A 21,935-nucleotide genomic window follows, 5' to 3' on the forward strand; every position below is an offset into this window, starting at 1 on the left:
TGGTAATTTTTAGTAGCTGTTATACCCTGATGGAAAAAACATTCGTTTTTGGACATTCTAATTTTGAGAAAGGGCAATCAACTAGAGACCAACTTTTATTGGAAACCAATGGATCGAAATAATCTTCTAAGCTATCACAATTTCCATCCACACACCTTTAAAAATGGTCTACCAGGAAGTCAATTTTTTCATATTCGAAGACTATGCTCTTGCACAGGTAAGTATCTTAGTGATACGATTTTTTGAATGAGGGTATCCACTATCAGTGGTGCGTGCTGCTTACAAGAGAGAAATATATTCTCCTCACCAGTCATTGTTGGAGTATCGTGAAAGACACCCACCAGTCCAAAATGTATTTGTTCTACAATATTGTGATAGGGCTGCACAAATAGCCCGAAGCATCCAACAGCACTGGCATGTGCTTCAGTTTCATACTATTTTTTCAGACGAATCTTTAATTTCTTTTTAAGAGGGGTCAATCAAATTATTCGAGAGTTGCTTCCATCAATCACCGATGCAAATGATTTGCCATTCCATCAGGGGCATCAGTCTTGTGGTTCATGTGATATGTGTGCAATCACCTTAGAAGGGAAGAGTTGGCAACATCCTATTACTAAGAAGTCTCATAAAAAAAATTTTCACCACTGATTGCAATTTTCAGAATGTAATTTATTTATTACAATGCACATGTCCCCAATTGTATGTGGGACGAACTACAAGACCTATAAAAATCCAGTTACGGGAACATCGCAGCAGATTACACACGAGGAAACTAGATGCGCCCATAGTCAAACATTGATCATCTCTGTTGGACTATTTTAGATACGGTAACTCCTACAGAGAGGAGAGAAGATATTAAAGCTCAGCTAATTTATAAGGAACAGCAATGGATTTTTAAATTATCATCTACTTTTCCACATGGTATAAATGATCACATCGAGTTGATTTCATTAACTTGAATGATTAGGTTATCAACACAATCATTGTTTTTTTTCAAACAGTTCTCTGTTTTTCATTGGTGATTTTTTGGTCCATTCATCTTGTATAAATAGAAGTCAGCAAAATGGTAGATCCAAGTGGGAAATGCTAAAGCATCCACACTACATGATCATTGAATTAGGTTTATCATAACAAAGACACGTATGTATTCTTTTACAGTTTGGTGTGTTTATTGAATTTATGGATTGAAATTTGAATTTCTGCTTTCCATTTTAGATAATGACATTATGACCGCTTGGCTTTTTGAGCCCCTGAGGAAGGAACATTTCTGAAACACGAGCCATGTCGGGCGGGCAAACATCTTGCTATAAGTGGAGATAAGTGTCTTTGGTTTTAAATCTATTTTGCACAAGGACTATAAAAGTTCATCACTATTATTGTGCATTCATTGAGCATAAGGTTTATAAAAATTCATAGGAGACCCGTGATTATAAAGTTTAAATGGGTGTTGATCACTCAAGGTGGTTCGAATTCATCATAAACCATAGATACGTGAATCTAAAAATGTACCCATTTCATTTATGAGGTTTCTTCAAAGAATTTAAAAAGAAAAAAAAGACAAAAAGTATTAAAAGCAAAGAATTATTAAGCTAGCATATGAAGTTCCTTATATGTACTCCTTTTATCTTTGAAATTTATTATGCCATATACTGTTCAGTTTTGCTTTTTTGTAATTGGTGGAAAAAACATTCCAGCAAGGTGTTCATGGGAGCAGCCATCTTCTCTACCCAACTTTCTGTGTGCCTGTGTCATCACTTCCTCCTCACTTTAGCTCACTCAAATGCATGAGCTAGTCAGAGGGGGAAGTGACAAACCAGCTGCACAGGAACTTGTCGCACCAGCCAAGATTAGGATCAGAGAATGATTGCATGTGAGATATAAATAATGCAACTGTGCTCTGTGACCTCCCTTCTGTGCTCCTTCACCCCTGCCTGCTTGTTAACATTTGCTATTCGGCTTGCCTTCTGCGTGTGCCATCTCAGTGTCAGTAACTGCTGGGCGGGAACTTGGGCTGGATGATGACATCACCTTTGCTCTTGTAGCTCTGTGACTTCCAACTGATGATGTTGCCAACAAGCCAGTTAACATTGGCCAGGGCCAGCTGTACATCATTGGGTGACAACACAGAGTCCCACATGTTGACATCAGTTATTTCACCTACAAATGACTGATTTATATCAAATCCTCCCCCATAGGAATCCTGCTCTTGCCCCAGTATGATTATTGGTTGTGCTTTAACAGAGTACCCTTTCTTCATGGCTTTTCTTGGTAGAGGTTTCCCATTGATCCACAGCGTCACCACTCCAGTAGAAGAGTCCCAGCTGGTACAGGTGTGCATCCAGCTCATGGTGTCAACTGGGCCTCTGAAGAATAAGTCTTCATTACCCACGGACACTGAGAAAACTGTGGCATTCTCTTTGTAAATAAGAATATCATTATCCTTTCCTGAGGTGGCAAAAGAGAACAGAGAGTAAGGGCGAGTCAGGTCTGTATAGTAGCGGAGACAGACTGTGAATCTAGAGAGTGGAGATGTCGTCTTTGGAGTCAGAATCACATGGGAGGTGGCAGTCGCTTTAGGGAAAATGAACACGTTCTCCTCCATGTCTGTGGGAAAAGAAGACACAGAGATGAGAGCAAGGTAACCCCCTCCTGTACAGCACCTCCCATTCCACGATTTCTACTTACTCCCTCCTCTCCACCTCATCACGCCCCCTCCCCACCCCCTCAATGCACAGCAGTTCTTTCCTAGGGGGGCTACTTCCTCTCCATACACAGTACCTCCTCTTCCCACCCATTCTGAGGAGTGATGGCAAAGTCCAAAAATTATCCACAAAATAGATGCACCATGGTCAGTGACAATCGAGATATCTCTCAGCCCATGGGGCGTATTTTCAGAGCAATGCAGCTGCCTAACTAGAGAGGAGCCTCAGGTGAACTGACACCATTTTGAATTTAGTCTCCAGCGGGACGGGCACAGTGCGGGATTTCTCCTGCCCCGGATACATGCAGTACTCTTCATAGGGTAAGGGGTATCTGGAGGCTCAGACTCCTGCATTGGGTGTTTTGGGGGTGGAGAGCGAGTTCAACCCTCACATTCATGGTTACTGCCTCAGGGAAGAAGGAGGGCCGGGGAGTGAGGAACACGCGTTCATGCAGCCAGCAACGTACACTCGTTACCAGCACGAGCGTGAGATTTATATAAGAACATAAGAAAATGCCATACTGGGACAGACCAAGGGTCCATCAAGCCCAGCATCCTGTTTCCAACCGTGGCCAATCCAGGCCATAAGAACCTGGCAAATACCCAAAAACTAAGTCTATTCCATGTTACCATTGCTAATGGCAATGGCTATTCTCTAAGGGGTAGATTTTTAAAAACAGCGCGATCGCGTACTTTTGTTTGCGCAGCAGGCGCAAACAAAAGTACGCTGGATTTTATAAGATACGCGCATAGCCGCGCGTATCCTCTAAAATCCTGGATTGACGCGCGCAAGGCTGCCGATTTTGGGCAGCCGGCGCGCCGAGCCGCGCAGCCTGCCTCCGTTCCCTCTGAGGCCGCTCCGAAATCAGAGCGGCCTCGGAGGGAACTCTCTTTCGCCCTCCCCTCACCTTCCCCTCCCTTCCTCTACCTAACCCACCCCCCCGGCCCTATCTAAACCCCCCCTTACCTTTGTCCGTAGATTTATGCCTGCGAGAAGCAGACGTAAATCTATGCGCGCCAGCGGACTGCTGGTGCGCCGTCCTCCAACCCGGGGGCTGGTCCGGAGGCCTGGGCCACACCCCCGGGCCGGCGCCACGCCCCCGAAATGCCGCGCCCCACCCCCGAAACACAGTGTCATCGGGTCCTGCCCCCGACACGCCCCCTTCCAAAAACCCCGGGACCTACGCGCGTCCCGGGGCTCTGCGCACGCCGGCGGCCTATGGAAAATAGGCGCGCCGGCGCGCAAGGCCCTGCTCGCGTAAATCCGGGCGGATTTACGCGAGCAAGGCTTTTAAAATCTGCCCGTAAGTGAACTTAATAGCAGGTAATGGACTTCTCCTCCAGGAACTTATCCAATCCTTTTTTAAACACAGCTATACTAACTGCACTAACCACATCCTCTGGCAACAAATTCCAGAGTTTAATTGTGCGTTGAGTAAAAAAGAACTTTCTCCGATTAGTTTTAAATGTGCCCCATGCTAACTTCATGGAGTGCCCCCTAGTCTTCTACTATCTGAAAGAGTAAATAACCGATTCACATCTACCCATCCTAGACCTCTCATGATTTTAAACATCTCTATCATATCCCCCCTCAGCCTTCTGTTCTCCAAGCTGAAAAGTCCTAACCTCTTTAGTCTTTCCTCATAGGGGAGCTGTTCCATTCCCCTTATCATTTTGGTAGCCCTTCTCTGTACCTTCTCCATCGCAATTATATCTTTTTTGAGATGCGGCAACCAGAATTGTACACAGTATTCAAGGTGCGGTCTCACCATGGAGCGATATAGAGGCATTATGACATTTTCCGTTTTATTCATCATTCCTTTTCTAATAATTCCCAACATTCTGTTTGCTTTTTTGACTGCCGCAGCACACTGAACCAACGATTTCAATGTGTTATCCACTATGACGCCTAGATCTCTTTCTTGGGTTGTAGCACCTAATATGGAACCCAACATTGTGTAATTGTGTTATTTTTCCCTATATGCATCACCTTGCACTTATCCACATTAAATTTCATCTGCCATTTGGATGCCCAATTTTCCAGCCTCACAAGGTCTTCCTGCAATTTATCACAATCTGCTTGTGATTTAACTACTCTGAACAATTTTGTGTCATCTGCAAATTTGATTATCTCACTCGTCGTATTTCTTTCCAGATCATTTATAAATATATTGAAAAGTAAGGGTCCCAATACAGATCCCTGAGGCACTCCACTGCCCACTCCCTTCCACTGAAAACATTGTCCATTTAATCCTACTCTCTGTTTCCTGTCTTTTAGCCAGTTTGCCATCCATGAAAGGACATCGCCATCTATCCCATGACTTTTTACTTTTCCTAGAAGCCTCTCATGAGGAACTTTGTCAAACGCCTTCTGAAAATCCAAGTATACTATATCTACCGGTTCACCTTTATCCACATGTTTATTAACTCCTTCAAAAAAGTGAAGCAGATTTGTGAGGCAAGACTTGCCCTGGGTAAAGCCATGCTGACTTTGTTCCATTAAACCATGTCTTTCTATATGTTCTGTGATTTTGAGATTTAGAACACTTTCCACTATTTTTCCTGGCACTGAAGTCAGGCTAACCGGTCTGTAGTTTCCCGGATCGCCCCTGGAGCCCTTTTTAAATATTGGAGTTACATTTGCTATCCTCCAGTCTTCAGGTACAATGGATGATTTTAATGATAGGTTACAAATTTTTACAAATAGGTCTGAAATTTCATTTTTTAGTTCCTTCAGAACTAAGCGCTGCAGTTTGCACAAAGTAAACAAAATACCGTCACATATATTTTAAAGCAAGTTCTTTTTTAAGCACTGAATATGAGTCAAAAAAGTGAATGGGATACCCCATAATACAAATTATCAATGAATTTTCCTGAGTTCCCCAGTTGTAATCATAGGGCCCCACACTTGGTGTGTCTTTTTTAAAATTTATCTTTTGCTTATATTTTATGTATTCTTTGTTGATCTGTGTACAAATTATCTCCCAAGCTATTCAATCCAGAGCAACCAAATTGTTAGGATAGGCAGAGCCATATGAAAGCCAGAAACGAGATCACATGATGCTGTGAGAGAGGGAAGATGTGATTCCTTCTCTCCCTGGCCCTCCTCAGCCGAAAGTAACTCGTTGAACCCTTTCTATAGTGGACAGTGTTCACAGTTAATTGAGCATATCAATATTAACCAGGGTCTGTTGACTAGGCTGGCTAAGGAAAAGCAAAGAAAAAGACAAAAGTAAGCCAGCAGAATCAAAGATGGCGGACGGGCAGTCTGGCTCCGAGCAGATTTTGCCGAAGGTAGTGGTGGTTACCGAATTGAAATCTATGCTAATGGAAGTGCTGAAGCCCAAACTTAAAAAAATCTCTAACAAGTTGGATGGGATAGTGGAAACTGACTAGTTATGAGCAGAGATTCGCAGAGGTGGAACAGAGAGTGTCCGATCTGCAGGATGGCCTTCAGGTCTCTAAGACGGAGACAACGACAATTTCAAAGGCGGTTAACAAATGTGACAAGCAGCTGGAGGATCTGGAAAACAGATCCCACCACAATAATATATAGCTGACTGGCTTACGGGATTCCTTGGGGGAGACTTGGCTGCCCCGTGAGTTGAAACTTTCTACTGTGCACGGGGCACATCTGGAGCGGCCACATGTGGTGATCGCGCATATACTCAATTATGTGCATAAAGCCGAGGTTTTACAAGCTTTGTGATCTGGTCAACAGCTGAATTATGGAGGAAGAAAGATCCTGGTTTTTCAGGATTACTCTGCAAAGTTATCGGCCCGATCTGTACAAAACTCTACTCCCTGGGTATTTGATCAGCTCTGATATATCCAGCAAAGCTTTGGGTTGCTCACAAAGATGGGGTAAAGTGGTTCAGATCGTTGCAAGAGGTAAAGAAATTCGCGGAGGCACAGGAACAAGAAGCAAAATCAAGTGGTTCTGCATCTCAGTCTCCGGGTGGTTCAGATGTGTGAATGCCATTTTCAGGCGGCGTTTCTTGTAGCCACATCATAGGCACCGACATGATTACTGTTGGACAGGCGCCGGGCCTGTAAGCAGCCTCCAGATTTGGCATTAGTGTCGAAGTGACCCGCACTTGACCACTAGGGCTATGCCACGAAAAAGCAGCTTGGCATTTACTTACAAATAAGAGTATTTTATTATGTTCTTGCTGTTTGCCACCGACTTGCTTGATAAAGTTGTAGTAAAATGTTATTATAAAGGGATACCAAGGAGGAAAGGAGGGGAGGTAGGATACAGCCTAATACGGTTAAATTGGGTAGTTTGAACGCTGCAGGGATGAATAGAGGTAGCTGGATGGGGAATGAGTCTTAGTGTATTGCGTGATCTCACAGAGCCATAGAGCTATGGTCGTGGATGGAAGAAAGTGGCGGAAAAGCAGGAGAAGAAGGAAGGGTTGGAGGGGGGACGGGAGGAGAGTGGGGTTACATTTTTGTATGCTCTGGTGGTGATAGTATCAGACATCCTGTTATTCTTGAGGAAACTTGGTTATAGGAGACAGCGTTTAGGGGCAGGGCTCCTTCTGGGAGGGTCTTCCCTTGTTGCATTGATAATAAAGGTTGATATAACATGAACACTAATAGTGATATGTAATCATGTATGATGATGGAGTGAAAATATTGTCATGGAATGTACATGGAATTAACTCAGTGATCAAACGCTCTTAAGATTGACCGCATTGAAAAAAAAAGAAGGCAGACCTGGTCTTTTTGCAAGAGATTAATTTTTTTCACATTGAGGAACTATGTTTTGTTATACTCCATCTCCTCACCGCGAGGAACCTTGTTTGTTTACCCTGTCTTTTCTTAGCTGCCTATCGTTATCCCCTTTCCCAGTTTTGAATTCCCTGTTAAAATGTAATTTTCCAAACTTAACCTGTTTACTGTAAACCGACATGATGTCCACAACGAATGCCGGTATATAAAAATGTTTAAATAAATAAATAAAAATAATAATGTGGAACATCGTAAATTAAAATGGTTGTGGGTCAAGGATGCATACTACACCTCTGCTAATATGAGATCAGCAGGAGTGGCGATACTGATTCATAAAAACCTCCCTCTTATAATCCAGGGAGATTACAGATCCAAGGAGTAGATATGTGATTTTGGTTATTAAGTTATACTGGAAGACCTTGGTTTTATGTAATATTTATGTATCCAACAGCTATTAGCATGCCTTTATATATATATATATATATATATATATATATATATAAACTGTTGCTTCCATATTTGGAAGAAGGTGTGGTGATAGAAGGAGATTATAATTTGGTACGGAATCCACTGCTGGATAAATGTCAAAGTCTGAAGGGGATACAAGTAAGCTAGATAAGGGGATACCCTTTCTGGAGGAGAACCTACAAGTGGTGGATGCATGGAGACTTCTTCATCCTATGGAGAGGAACTTCACCCATCTAGCACGAGCCCATTCGTCTTATTCTAGAATAGATTATATTTTAGTTTCCAAGAGCATTTTTTTCTAGGGTGTCAGACTCAGCCATAGAGGACATCACACTATCAGACCATGCTCCAATTTGGCTAGTAATGTCTTGGGGTCAGGGTGACAGATCATTTTGCCCAGTGACATTTTCCATATTTCTTGGCAGATGATGCTAATTTTCAAAACAATTTGAAATCCAAGCGATTGGATTTAGAGTAAAATAACAGTGTTTTAAAGATGAGCCTGTGCTGCTTTGGCAGACTACTAAGGTGGTCTTACGGGAGATATAATTTCCTTCGTGGCAAAAAAGAGGGATATGAATAAAAGATTGGTAGCCCTTGAACACCAGTTAAATAAGGCCAAGAGAGTACTGGTGGCAGCTAATTCTAAAAAGAATAGAGAAGATTTCTTAGTTGTGTGCATCACCTTGAATTTGTTAGTTCATTAACAAACAAAAAAGGCATTAACTACTATAGATTCAAACTTTACCAATACAGCAATAAAACGGGTACGTTTATGGCAAATTTGATTAGAACCAGTGGAGGTTCTAGGTTTATCACTACACTTAAAAGAAAGGATGGTACCCTTGTTAACTCTAATAAGGAGATACTTAAACAACTGCAATTGTTTTTTGAGGAGCTATATACAGCAGGGGAAGGGGATATGGAAAAATATATAGACTTTTTAGAGAAAATACAAATCCCAAAATTATCAGAATCACAAATCACTTGGCTAAATAAGCCAATTGGTGTGGAAGAGATTTCAGTGGGAATTGGGAAGGCTTTAGTGGTTGAAGGCTCCAGGTCTGGACAGATACAGCGCAAAATTTTATAAAATTCTGTTGCAGAATGTTCTGGCTTTGCTCAGTCACAATTTTCAAGCTCTAATAGACAAGGTAGAATATCCATCCCATATCAATTTAGCACAGACCATGGTCATACCTAAGCCATTCAAAGATCTATCCCTGCCGTCCTCTTATCGTCCTATCTCCCTGATACATTTTGATCAAAAATTATTTGCCAAGGTATTAGCAGACAGATTAGCAATTATTTTACCAACAATAATTCAAGCTGGGCAAGTGGGTTTTGTCCAGGGGAGATCTGCAGTGATAAATGTATGTCTTTTACTAACAGCAATGACGATAAGTAGACAAAAAGGAAATGCCGTGCTTGGTTGGTAGGGTGAAGTGGAATTATTTGTTCCATATTTTGGATCTTATGGGAATTAAGAGCTTATTCCAGTAGGCAGTGAAACTATGGTATAAGGATCCAGGGACTTACATTACTGCTAATGGCATTCAATCAGAACAAGTTAAAATTGGAAGAGGTACTAAACTGGGCTGCCCCTTGTCTCCATTGCTGTTCTTATTATCTCTTGAGCCTTTGCTTCGAGCCTTACAAAGCACAGAAGATATATTGCAATTGGCTCCCTACACATTAAGTATACTGCATTTGTAGATGATATATTAGTGTTTTCGACAAATCCAGAGAATTCCCTTGCTGTTTTGCTTCTTTTGTTTGAGAAATTCAGGAAATTCTCGGGCTTTAAATTGAGTATCGACAAGTCGGAAACACTGGCCTTTCCAGATACACTTAAAGAACGAAGGAGGGGTAGTTTCCCTTTGAAATGGGCTATAGATAAATTTAGATATCTGGGTATGCAATTATCGACCGATCCAGGGCAATTATATGCAATTAACATATCTCAGCTAATGGTTTATACCAAGCTGAAATTACAAAATTGGCATGGATTAGCCTTATCCTTAGTATGTAGAATTAACATCTTTAAATGATTATCTTTCCTAAATGGCGCTATGTTTTGCAAAATCTTCCAGTACCTTTGATGGAGAGGGATTTGCAAACCTTAGACTCGTTGTTGCTAAAATTCATATGGATGGGAGGTAAATCCCAGATTCCGTTAAGGGGGACTGGCGCTCCCAGACAATGAAGTGCATAACCTGGCCGGTTTACTAAGAATAGTACGGGATTGGTTATATGATAAATGCTGTTTTGTTAACTTAGAAGGTGAAAAATCTCTGGTTAGACCTTTGGATATAAAATATGTTTTGCATGCTCCTTATCGACAATTACCAAGGGGTTGGCTAAGTGTCCTCTAATATCTCTGATTAAATGGGCATGGGCACAACTGGCAAAATTATTCAAGAGATGTTCTCAATGCTCACAGCTGTTGCCTATTCAGGGTAATATGGACTTTCTCCCAGGTGGTCAATCTAGGGAATTTAAAAGATGGTCAGTCAAGGGTATTAAACAGCTACAGCACGTTTTGGGCAATGATGGACGACATCAGATCTTCCCAGCTTTGAAGGATAAATATGGTTTGCAGGATACAAGTTATTTCTCCTGCTTGCAACTACAGCATTATGTAAATTCCTTAACATTGACTGATTTGAATTTGGCCTTTAAAGATAAATTGAAGGACTTTTTCTTGCCTGAGAATACAAAACTTTCCCTAGCCAGAATCAATAAGGCTATACGTAAAGAGTTACTGAACATTTGGATGGACACCATACTAGAACAATGGACCTGCGAGTCGAATTTTTTGATTAATGAGCCGGTGCTGGTAAGTGGCTTTAAACATATCAAGTTGTCAGGGAACATGTACATTCAAGAAATTCAATATAAAATTTTAAGAAGAGCCTTCATATCAAATCCCAAGTTTGTAAGGCCGAAATACCGAACACTGATTTGTGTCATAAATGTAGGCTTACAATCCCAAAAACAGGTATCTTAATACTGTTTTTAAAGTAGCACTTAGCTAAAAGAACTTGCAGCAATTTGAAAAACGCTGATCCAAGCCATTCAGTTGGAATGCAAAACTACCCAATTCATGGGACTGCCCGACACTGGCAATGATTTGGCGTCTGCAGCCTTCATCATGGGCTATAGCCTGTATCTGCCTGCATCTACTTATAGCTTGTTTAGTTTCCCTATTTTTGGAGTCAAGGATTATTGTTTTTCCCACCAGGAACAGAGTGCTTTTGGTAGCAGAGAATCAGTTTCCATCCTATTGGGAAGAGGCATCTTTCACCTGGGAAGAGCTGAGGAGTGAAGGGTTTTTCATCTGGGAAGTGTATTCCTGTCCCTTACCAGAGGGAAGGGTCTGAGTGTATTCCAGGAGTGCGATTGCTGCTGGCTGAGGTGTGATTCACTTGAGAGGGGAGTGCCCTTCCGGTACTTCATAAGGAGAGTTAAAGTAATTAAGAAGATTTCTGGAAAAGTATGAGGATTGGGGCTTACTGAGTGCTTTCTGGATGCAAAAGACTGATTATTAGTGCTGTTTAAAAGGACAGAATGGGGATTGTACTGGGACTAATGCAAGAGGAACCATTATTCCCCATCCACAGAGAGCTCTGGAACTCAGAAGCTAAATTGCTGTCCATAGAAAAACTGAGAGGATCCTAAAAGGCTAGAGGGAATAAATAAAAAAGCTTAACCAGAAGAGAGCAGCAGTAAATACTCTTAAGAGAAACGTGGGGGTAACCTGCACGGAGCGGCAGTTATTACCCTTAAGAGAAACATGGGGGTAACCTACATGGAGCGACAGTTACTAACTTGGGAAGCTTGCTGGGCAGACTAGATGGATCATTTTGGTCTTTTTCTGCCATCATTACTAGGTTACTATATGTTACTTTGTAACTGTGTGCAGAAAGGGTCCATCTCTTTCTATGTGCCCCTGGGTGCAAGTTAAAGTATCTGTCCCGCACAAGGCTTGCACCCATGAGTAGGGGGTTACAGTAGTTCAGCCTTGAAGGACTAAGGATGTGAATCATTGTTGCAAGTTCAGTGCGTGACAGGAAAGGCTGCAATTATCTCACACAGCAGAGCTGGAGCACACAGTATGTGCCTTCATTGACAGAGCTTCATCTATGATGATCCCCTTAACTGGAAAAGTCCTGCCCTCAAACACTGGAACCATCCTCTAAGATGGATCATTGCATCTTTCGCCAAAGACACGATACCCATATAACTCCTCTCAAGTCACTGCATTGGCTCCCTATCCGCTCCTTCATACAGTTCAAGCTCCTCTTACTCACCTACAAGAGCCTTCACTTTGCAGCTCCTCACTACCTCTCCTCTCTTATCTCTCTACACCCCTCCTCGTGCACTCCGCTCGTAGGATAAGTCACACCTATCTGTGCCCTTCTCCTCTACTGTCAATTCCAGACTCCGTGTGCTTGGAGTAGTCTTCCTGAGCTGGTGCGTCCTGCTCCCTCTCTTGCTATGTTTAAATCCCATCTAAAGACCCACCTACTTTATTTATTTTATTTATTTATTTAAGGTTTTTCTATACCGGCATTCATGAAAGCGTTCACATCATGCCGGTTTACATGAAACAGGGGTGTGAAGAACAAACCAAGAACATAACTAAACGTGATGAAGAGATGCAGTTACAATTAACAGGGGCTGTAAACTGGGAGGAGGAAAAATAGAGAGAGAAAGAGGAGGTTAATTATATACAATAGTACAGTATATATACATAATCCGAAATATATAGTTGCTGAGTGGAGTCTTTAATGGTTGGCGTGTTAAGTGGAGTTCGGGAAGGCTTGCCTAAACAGCCATGTCTTAAGTCTTTTCCTAAAAGTTAGGAGGCATGGCTCATTTCTGAGATCTGGTGGGATAGTGTTCCATAATTGTGGGCCTGCTGTGGAGAAGGCTCGGTGTCTTAAGGTACTGTGGTTAGTGGTTTTGGTAGGTGGAACAATGAGGCATCCTTTGTAAGCTTCTCTGGTCGGTCTTGTGGATATGTGTGGACGTAAAGGAATTTGTAGGTCAATTGTAGTGTGATGGTGAATGATTTTGTATATTAAGGTGATAGATTTGTAAATTACTCTGAAATGAATTGGTAACCAGTGGAGGTCTTTTAGGACTGGGGAGATATGGTCTCTCTTCCTGGTGTTAGTTAGTAGTCTGGCTGCTGCATTTTGGACCATTTGGAGCGGTTTGGTGTAGGAGGAGGGGAGGCCAAGTAACGTAGTGTTACAATAGTCTAATTTGGAGAATATGAGAGCTTGGAGGATGGTTCTGAAGTCTTTGGTGTGGAAGAGGGGTCTTATCCTTTTTAAAACATGCAGCTTATAGAAGCAGTCTTTGGTTGTTTTGTTTATGTGGGCTTTGAAGTTTAGTTTATTGTCAATTAGAACACCTAGATCTCTTACTTGAGTAGTTTGTAGGTTGGTTGGAAGACAAGTTGAAGGATTGTTGTTCTCCGGAGAAATGAGTAATAGTTCTGTTTTATTGGAGTTAAGTACCAGATTTAGGCTGTTGAGGAGGTTTTTGATTTCTTGATGACAGGACTCCCAGAAATCAAGTGTTTTTGAGTAAGATTCTTTGATGGGGATCAGTATTTGTATGTCGTCTGCATAAAGAAAGTGATTTAAGTTGAGGTTGGTGAGGAGTTGACAAAGAGGCATGAGGTAAATATTAAAGAGTGTAGGGGATAAAGAGGAGCCTTGAGGGACTCCAATGGTCGAGTCGAAACGTGATGATTCTTTATTTTGGATTTTAACTTTATAACCTCTGTTAGTGAGAAACGATTTGAACCAGGAGAGCGCCAATCCAGAAATTCCTATTGTAGATAATTGGTTTAAGAGAATAGAATGATTGACGGTATCAAAGGCTGCTGAAAGATCTAGAAGGACCAATATGAAGGATTGTCCTTTGTCTATGCCAAGAGTAAGGAGGTCTGTGAGGGAGGTGAGGAGGGATTCTGTGCCTAGGTTCTTGCGGAATCCATATTGCGAGGCGTATAGCAGTTTGTTATCTTCAATGTAGTCTGATAATTGGGAATTCACCAGCCTTTCCATAATCTTGGCAATGAAAGGAAGATTGGCTATAGGTCGGTAATTGTTAGGGTCATTTGGTTCCAAGTTTGGTTTTTTTAAGAGTGGTTTGAGAGAAGCCTGTTTGAGGTCTTCAGGGAAGGCACCTTGAGAGAGTGAACAGTTGATGATGTCTGCCAGTGTTTTGGATATAGTGTCTGGGATTGAAAGAAGAAGTTTGGTAGGGATATGGTCCGCTGGGTGCGAAGAAGGTTTCATTCTTCTAAGGATAGTTTGGATTTCGGCAGCTGTGGTAGGTTCAAAGAATACGAGGTGATTGTTTTTGATGGGAGGCAGTAGAGATGATGGAAGGGGGGCGATTTTGGAAGGAAGTTGAGTCAGAAGATTCGTGATTTTATTTTGAAAAAATAGTGCAAGTTCTTCAGCTTTAGATTGAGCTTGGTTACTAGGGCACTCTGGAGAGGGTATTTGGGTGAGGGTGGATACATAGTTGAATAGGGCTTTGGCGTCGAAGACCAAGTTGTGGATTTTAGAAGCATAAAAGTCTCTCTCTGATTTGTATGTGGATGCCTTGTACTGATGAAGCGTGAATTTGTAAGTTGAGAGTGTGTTGGCGTTTGGGGTTTTTCTCCAGTTGGATTCCTTTTGTCTTAAATTTTGTTTGAGCCTTCTGAGTTCGTTAGTGAACCATGGTTGTTTTTTGGAGGAGTTTGGGTGTGATTTTTTAGTTGTTAGAGGGCAAAGTTTGTTGGCTATGTTTTCTGTGATTGCATTCCAGGAGCGTAGGGCCGTGTTGGGATCTGAGAGGACTATATCTGTGAGGTGATTGGTTAATTGTTTGGTGAGTTCATCAGATTGGCAAGCTTTCCTGTAGAGAAAGGAAGGTGATGGGGTATTAGGGGCACTCGAATTTTCCAGCTGAAATGATGTGGAGATCATGGAATGATCTGACCAAGGTACCTTCAGATTTTTTGGCGGGGAGGACGATTTTATGCCTTTGTTGATAAAGATCAGGTCCAGCATATGACCTGCTTTATGTGTAGGACTGTTGACCGTTTGGGTGAAGCCCATCGCTGAGAGGGCTAGGAGCAGTGTTTGGCAGCTTGGTGAGGGAGAAGGGTTGTCTATATGGAGATTGAAATCTCCTAATATTATTGCTGGAGTGTCTAGGTTGATGAGTGTAGTGGTTATTTCGATGAAGGGTGAGACATCAGATTCTAATAGTCCTGGGGGGGCATAGATGAGAAGGATTTGAAGTTGGTGTGATGTGAAGAAGCCGATTTCAAGCTTGGTGTCGGAGTGGACCGGATGGTGTGAGAACCTGAGGTCTTTTTTAGTTGCAAGGAGGATTCCTCCTCCCCTCTTTTTCAGTCTGGGAAGAGAGAATATGTCGTACGTTTGCGTTGGAAGTTGGTTTATTATTGCGGTGTCTGAGGGTTTCAGCCAGGTTTCCGTTATTGCGCAGATGTCCGGCTTAGAGTCATTGAGGTAGTCGTTGAGGATTAGTGATTTTTTGGTTAATGATTGCGCATTGAATAGTGATAGGGTAAATAGAGTAAGTCCTAGGAGCTGGGTTATCGGAGTGATTAGGATTGGTGTGAGAGATTTTAGGTTACGATGGTATGTTTGACTGGTTGGTGTTCTTTTCTGAGAGAGGCAGTGATATAGGATTGGGATTGGGAAGGTAGGATGCATATTGGAAGCTTGATTTGTATTGAATGTTGGCATCATTTTAAATTTTAAGCCCGATTGTCTGCCTTCAGCCTCATTAACTAACTCATTTTAATCATTGCCTTACTATATGAAACTCCCCAAGTCTCTTGACCTGTATGTTTGTGTTCATTAGACTGTAAGCTCTATCAAGCAGGGACTGTATTTTTTTGTGTGTTTGTACAGTGCTGCATTTGTTGAGTAGCAGTATGGAAATGTTAAATAGTAGGTTTTCTGACCCACAAGACTTAAATTTTGTCTGGTTAACTATTATTTCCAGTCATCCTTACGTAATCACTCCTAAGCAGTCCTATGACATCAGCTAGAGACAGAACACATCCTGTACTTTGTATGCCATTTTCTCTCTGCAGTAACTGAGTGCATAAACAAATGACCAAATCTGTAAAGTGAGCAGAAATGAGACAGAGAGGCCACACTCAAGACAACCCAAAATGTTCCTCTCTACACAGCGACTCAGCCTGCTTCAGCCTTTCACCTAGAATGCTTGTTGGAGAACAGGATGCTTGCTCCAAGTACATTCTGCATACTCGGCATGGGGAGGGGATGGAAACTCACCTTCAGCACTGCTGCCGAGGACAGCGACGAGGACCAGAAAGTAGCAGAGTCCCCTCATGGTCATTATCTGATGGAAGAAAGCAGAGGATTAGTGTCTGGGAGAGCAGGTCCAGAATCTCAAACCTCGTCCTAGGATGCTTCTCTTTAATGTTATTTGTGTCTCATTAAAACACCTCCTTGCCTGCCAGATGTCACTTAACTCCTCACTTGCATCCTATCATTCTACATCGTTCTCTTTGTTCATGGCTTTGTTGATTTTTCCAAATTAAAGTTCCTGAATCCTCTTATTTGTGTTGTCTGTGTATCCTGAAGAGATTGTAAGCTCCATTGAGCAGGGACTGTCTCATGTGTCTGTACAGAGCTGATTATGTCTAATTTTAACTTTTTAATTTTTTTAATGTTATGTTTTATTTTATTTTATTATTTTTATTAAGAAACTATGTATGTATTTATTTATTTCATTTTTGAAATGCAAATGTTTTTAAATGAATATTTGCCCTTAAGTATAAACTGATGTGATATGTGTTCAAGAACGTCGGTATATATAAAGAAATAAATAATAAATAATAGTGCTATAAAAATTAATACTAGCAAGCTACATAGGGGGCAGATATTCATAGAAAACTGAGTGCCTGGGATGCCTCCGTTTCAGGCATCTAAAGTTGGATAAGATTTCAGCCAAGCTTGGGCACCAACATTTTGGGCTGAAAATTCAAATTTAGGTCTCTGTTCATTCACTGAAATTTAGGAATTCCCCAACCTGACCGCTCCCACTCTTTAGGTGCCATGTGCAAACAGAGGCTTACATTTAGGAGCTCAGCAGAGGGAGGTTGGCATTTAGGGAGATCCAAGTGCCCGACTCCTTCAGTTATGCGCCCGGATCTTTAGAAAATCGGCTCAGTAGTGACCGGGAAAATCATCAGGCAGGACCAGCACATCCCTCACATCTCCAGCGTTTTCAGGACCCCGAGTCTCTAACAAAGACCAAGAGATTCCCGGTACCGCTCTAGAAGCAGCTGGAGGGAATGTGCGATGGCTCCTCTCCCTCCCAGAACCATCACTTCCTCTGCTCTCCTCACTTTCTATCCCTCCCCCCCCCCCCCCCCCCCCCCCCCCCGCTTGAACCCTTGTCGCAATGTCTGTATTTTCCCCCTCCCTTTTCTCCCTATGCCCTCCTACGGACTGACAAAATCAGTTACATTTTTTTTTTTAGCACTTCACCCCTCAGAAAGTTCATTTAAAATAACTGGGGGACGGGGAGAAATGGAAGAAAACATTTTTCTATTTCAAAATCTCATCCATTGCTGAGGCTGGGCTGGTGCGTGCGATAAAAGGATCCCCCCGGAAATTCCAGCCCAGGAGGAACAGATGTGCCTGCACCGAAATTAGGATTCCAGACAGCCCAGGAAACATAACCAATATGTTCTGGGTCCTGTTAATACAGTGCTTTCCCTAACCTTGATGAGGGGTTTTTGTTTTTTTGTATTTTATTACCAGTTTTTTTATTCTCATGATTTAAAGATTCCAGTATTGGTTCTCACACACTTTTTTTTAATTTATTTATATTTTCCGCTTTTCAGGCACTTCAAAGCGGATTACGTTCTGGCACTGAAAGTATTTCCCTGTTCCCAGTGGGCTCACAATCTTGCAGAGTCATTCATCAAAATCTGTTAGGTTCCAAACTCATTTAAATGTGTGTAACGCATACAATAAATATCGCAATGCAAATTAGCATGCATGTGAAATTTCAAATGAAAGAAAAAAATAGAAAATATGGTAAAACAGGGGTCAAGACTTTTTATAGATCTGTTAGTGATAGAAGGAAGTGCAAAAATGGCATTGTGAGACTCACTCAACGCACAATAAAGCTCTGGAATTTGTTGCCAGAGGATGTGGTTAGTGCAGTTAGTGTAGCTGGGTTCAAAAAAGGTTTGGATAAGTTCTGGAGGAGAAGATCATTAACGGCTATTAATCAAGTTTACTTAGGGAATAGCCACTGCTATTAATTGCATCAGTAGCATGGGATCTTCTTGGTGTTTGGGTAATTGCCAGGTACTTGTAGCCTGGTTTGGCCTCTGTTGGAAACAGGATGCTGGGCTTGATGGACCCTTGGTCTGACCCAGCATGGCAATTTCTTATGTTCTTATGTAGAGATGAGGGGAGGAATATGTGGGTGATGAAGAGGAAAAAGCAAAATTGCTTAACAAATATTTCTGTTCAGTGTTCACTGTGGAAGGGCCGGGAGCAGGACCACATAAAAGAAAAACCACACAAATAAGATTGGAAGTGGGGTAAACATCAATCGATTTTCATAAAAGTGTGTTTGTAAGGAGCTAACTAAACTTAAAGTAGATAAGGCGATGGGGCCGGATGGGATACATCCGAGGGTACTGAGGGAACTTAGATGCCCTGGCGGCTCCGCTGGTGACCTTTTCAATGCTTCCTTAGAGTCAGGAATAGTTCTGGAGGACTGGAAAAGGGCAGATGTGGTTCCTACAGAACCACATCTCCCTAAATGCTGGGAACTACAGACCAGTCAGTCTGACCTCTATGGTGAGCAAATTAATGGAATCATTTCTAAAATAGAGGATGGTGCAGTTTCTGGAATCCAATGGATTGCAAGATCCGAGGCAGCATAGTGTTACTTGTCAGACCAATCTGATCAATTTCTTTGATCGGGTGACCAGAGAGTTGGATCAGGGGACAGCGCTAGATGTAATGTACTTGGATTTCAGCAGGGCCTTTGACACTGTTCTGTAAGAAGACTTATAAATAAATTGTGCACCCTTGGAATGGATCCTAGAGTGGCTGAGTGGCTGAGTGGGAGGTGACAAAGGAGGCGACAAAGGGGATTTCTCTGAGGAGGGAGTTGTTACTAGAGGTGCCTCAGGGATCGCTCCTTGGACAGTTTCTTTTCAACATTTTTGTGAGCGATATAACAGAAGGTTTGTCAGGAAAGGTTTTAGAATGCTAAATTAATTGGACAGATGGGCAGACTGGATGGGTCATATGATCTTTTTCTGCTGTCATGTTTCTATGTTTCTAAGATAAAATGTTGATCCTTTGAAGTGTTAAATTCTAATGTAAGGGTGTGTGTGGGAAAAACTTTTGATTTGTTTTTGGGGGGTGTTTTTTTATGATTTTTCAGGTTTTATTGTTTCGTTTCTGTGTTTTCCTGAGCATTAAGTGTAGCAACAGAACCAAACTTTGCTGATTTTTTTGTGTCGCTTGAGACTGCAAATGACACATAAGGAAGCAGTAAATTTCGTTTTAAATGACTGCAGGTCCCTATTCTAATTTAGTATCCCAGTGTGCAAGGCAAACCCCTGAGATGTCGTGCGAACGTGACACAAACTCACACAGGTGGGAGGATAAAGGAGGTCGCAGTCTCTGAGAACCTGGGACCGGGTTTAAGGATGGAGCAACGGAGGGGAACAAAGGCCGGGTTTCACTCTGCATCTCACGCCCCAGGCTTGCTTTTCCTGCTATGTCAGGAAGGGGGGGGGAAAGCCACAGAGAGCGCTGGAGGGCTCGTTTATTTATTTAAAAGACTCATTACCCGCACTCTTTAAAGATCAAGAAAGGGTACAATAGAACAAGAAAAAAAATGTGAAAACATCCAAAACTAATGAAAACAACAGATAAATGGACAAAGCAATAGATCTTAATGTCACCACAAAGGAAACGAAAGACTGTAAAAGCCACTGAAAAAGTGAACAAAAGGAGCATGAGCTTGATATACCAAGTAATAGGAGCAATGCTTTTAATAACCAGAGCATGCTGATAGATTAAAAGTCTAGGCCTCAATATTCAAAGCCAATTAGCTAAATTAGCTGGATAAGACTTAACTTACATGGGATATTCAGAAATATGGCTTTGCTGCTAAATATCCCCATCAAAATTGCTACTTAGCAAGATAAGTTATATCCGGCTAAATTAGACTTCCTCTATGGCAGCTCTAATTTATCTGATTAAATTAGCCCCAATCCACCCACTGCTCACTCACAATTTATCCAGCTATCTGCCTACCCAGATAAGTAACTTATCCAGCTAAGTAGCATTTGAATGTGAGGCCCAAGAACAAACTGACCCTCAGGATCTTTGTGTGTTTTAGCCTCAGGGCTGGGGGTGAAGATTACAAGAGTTGATAATAGGGTGACTCCATGTTTTCAGGACAGGGTGAGCCGGCCCTGGTTTTACCCCCACTGCAAACATACACTTCTTATTTCCCTAAGAGAATTGCATCTCCATGTATGCAACAAGGCAAAACCAGGACTAGCTCAGCCTGTCTGATGACCTGGAGACAGAATCCAGGGGGGAAAAGAGAGTTCTTGTGAAGCAGTGGAGTTTGAGGTGGGCTCTGGAGGAGGAGAGTGGAATCCCCGGCCTGTAGGGCGAGGAGGCAGAGGTGGGCATGGCCGGGCTGCGCTTACCTGAGGAAAGGCGGCTTCCAGTCTCAGGCCTGGGCTTGGAGTCTTCTCCACAGCCTACAAAATGCTCTCCCTTTTTATAAAGGGCCAGCTGTGGTCAACCCTTTCACCAGAACTCCACGTCTGAAAAAGCAAATAAAGATCTTCCAGAAATGTTTTCACAAGCTGTTGACCTAGGCATTCATGCAAATATCTGCTTGCCAGCTGGTTCCTTGGAAAGATAATAAAGATAAAAGATCGGAAGAAAAATCTGACTGGCAGCATGTGCCAGTCCCTCAGCTGGCAAAAGCAAGATTCAGAAGCTGATAATCCAAGGTCTTTCCCACCAGATACAAGAGGGGTGGATTTTCTAAGCCATCACAATAAAATCACATGCAAAAAATCTAGGAACAATTTATAGATGCCAGATTTTCCATGACAAATAATATATTGGCTGTAGTAAAAAAATCATTTTGTAAACTTCATATGCTGAAAAAACTAAAACCATTGCTATTACCATCAGACTTCCGTTCTGTGACCCAAGCTCTAATTTTAACAAGTCTAGACTACTGCAATGCTTTGTATTTAGGTTTACCCATCTCCACTATTCACCCTCTCCAACTTGTCCAAAATGCCACAGCTCGTGTACTGTGCCTCATATAAATCCCTGAGGATAAGATTAAGATTCCAGGATGGACAAACCCCATCGAAGTGGAAGACGTAAATTCTTTCTCTCCCTCTACTCCCTCTACTCCTTCAGAGAAAGAGCCCTTTGTCATTAATGTACTCATAGCCTTCTCCTTTATTCCTTTAATTATACTCTGTTTTGTCTCCCATTTCTCTTCACATCCTTATTTACCCCCATTTATACTCCTTTCCCCCTTCCCCTGTCCTTATACCCTCCCTTTTTCCCTATAGTAACTCTTTTATGCCCCTTTTATCTTACCCCCCTCCGCTATCCTTTAAATCTTACTTTTCCCTATAGCAACCCCGCTAGTCTTCAAATGTGTCAATTATAAATGAAATTTAGGTCTCTCGCTATCTAGAAAAAAAAAAACGAATGACTACTGAGAGAACTGAGGTTGTTTTGAAGGAACAGGTCCCTTGGACATTGAAAAAGTTGCGAGCATTCCTTGGCATGGTAAATGTTTGTAGAATGTGGATTCCTGATTTTACTTCTCTGACTAAACCATTATACCAAATACTTAAGGGCAAGGACCGGTTACAAGGACAGATACATGCTTCAGAATGAACCAGCAAGGCAGAACAATA

The 21,935-nt window shown here is 42.0% G+C and overlaps 1 protein-coding gene across 1 annotated transcript; it reads right to left on the bottom strand.

Moving 5' to 3' along the window:
• Positions 1-734: 734 nt before the first annotated feature.
• Positions 735-20,775, bottom strand: LOC115078662 (serum amyloid P-component-like). Its single transcript, XM_029581617.1, has 3 exons — positions 20,688-20,775; positions 16,255-16,321; positions 735-2,604 (listed from the first exon to the last, which is right to left on the bottom strand). Exons 2-3 carry the CDS (start codon positions 16,316-16,318, stop codon positions 1,985-1,987), a joined length of 684 nt encoding a protein of 227 aa, XP_029437477.1. The 5' UTR covers positions 16,319-16,321; positions 20,688-20,775; the 3' UTR covers positions 735-1,984.
• Positions 20,776-21,935: the final 1,160 nt, after the last annotated feature.

Source organism: Rhinatrema bivittatum, chromosome 16, assembly GCF_901001135.1.
Source record: "Rhinatrema bivittatum chromosome 16, aRhiBiv1.1, whole genome shotgun sequence".
NCBI classification, from domain to species: Eukaryota; Metazoa; Chordata; class Amphibia; order Gymnophiona; family Rhinatrematidae; genus Rhinatrema; species Rhinatrema bivittatum.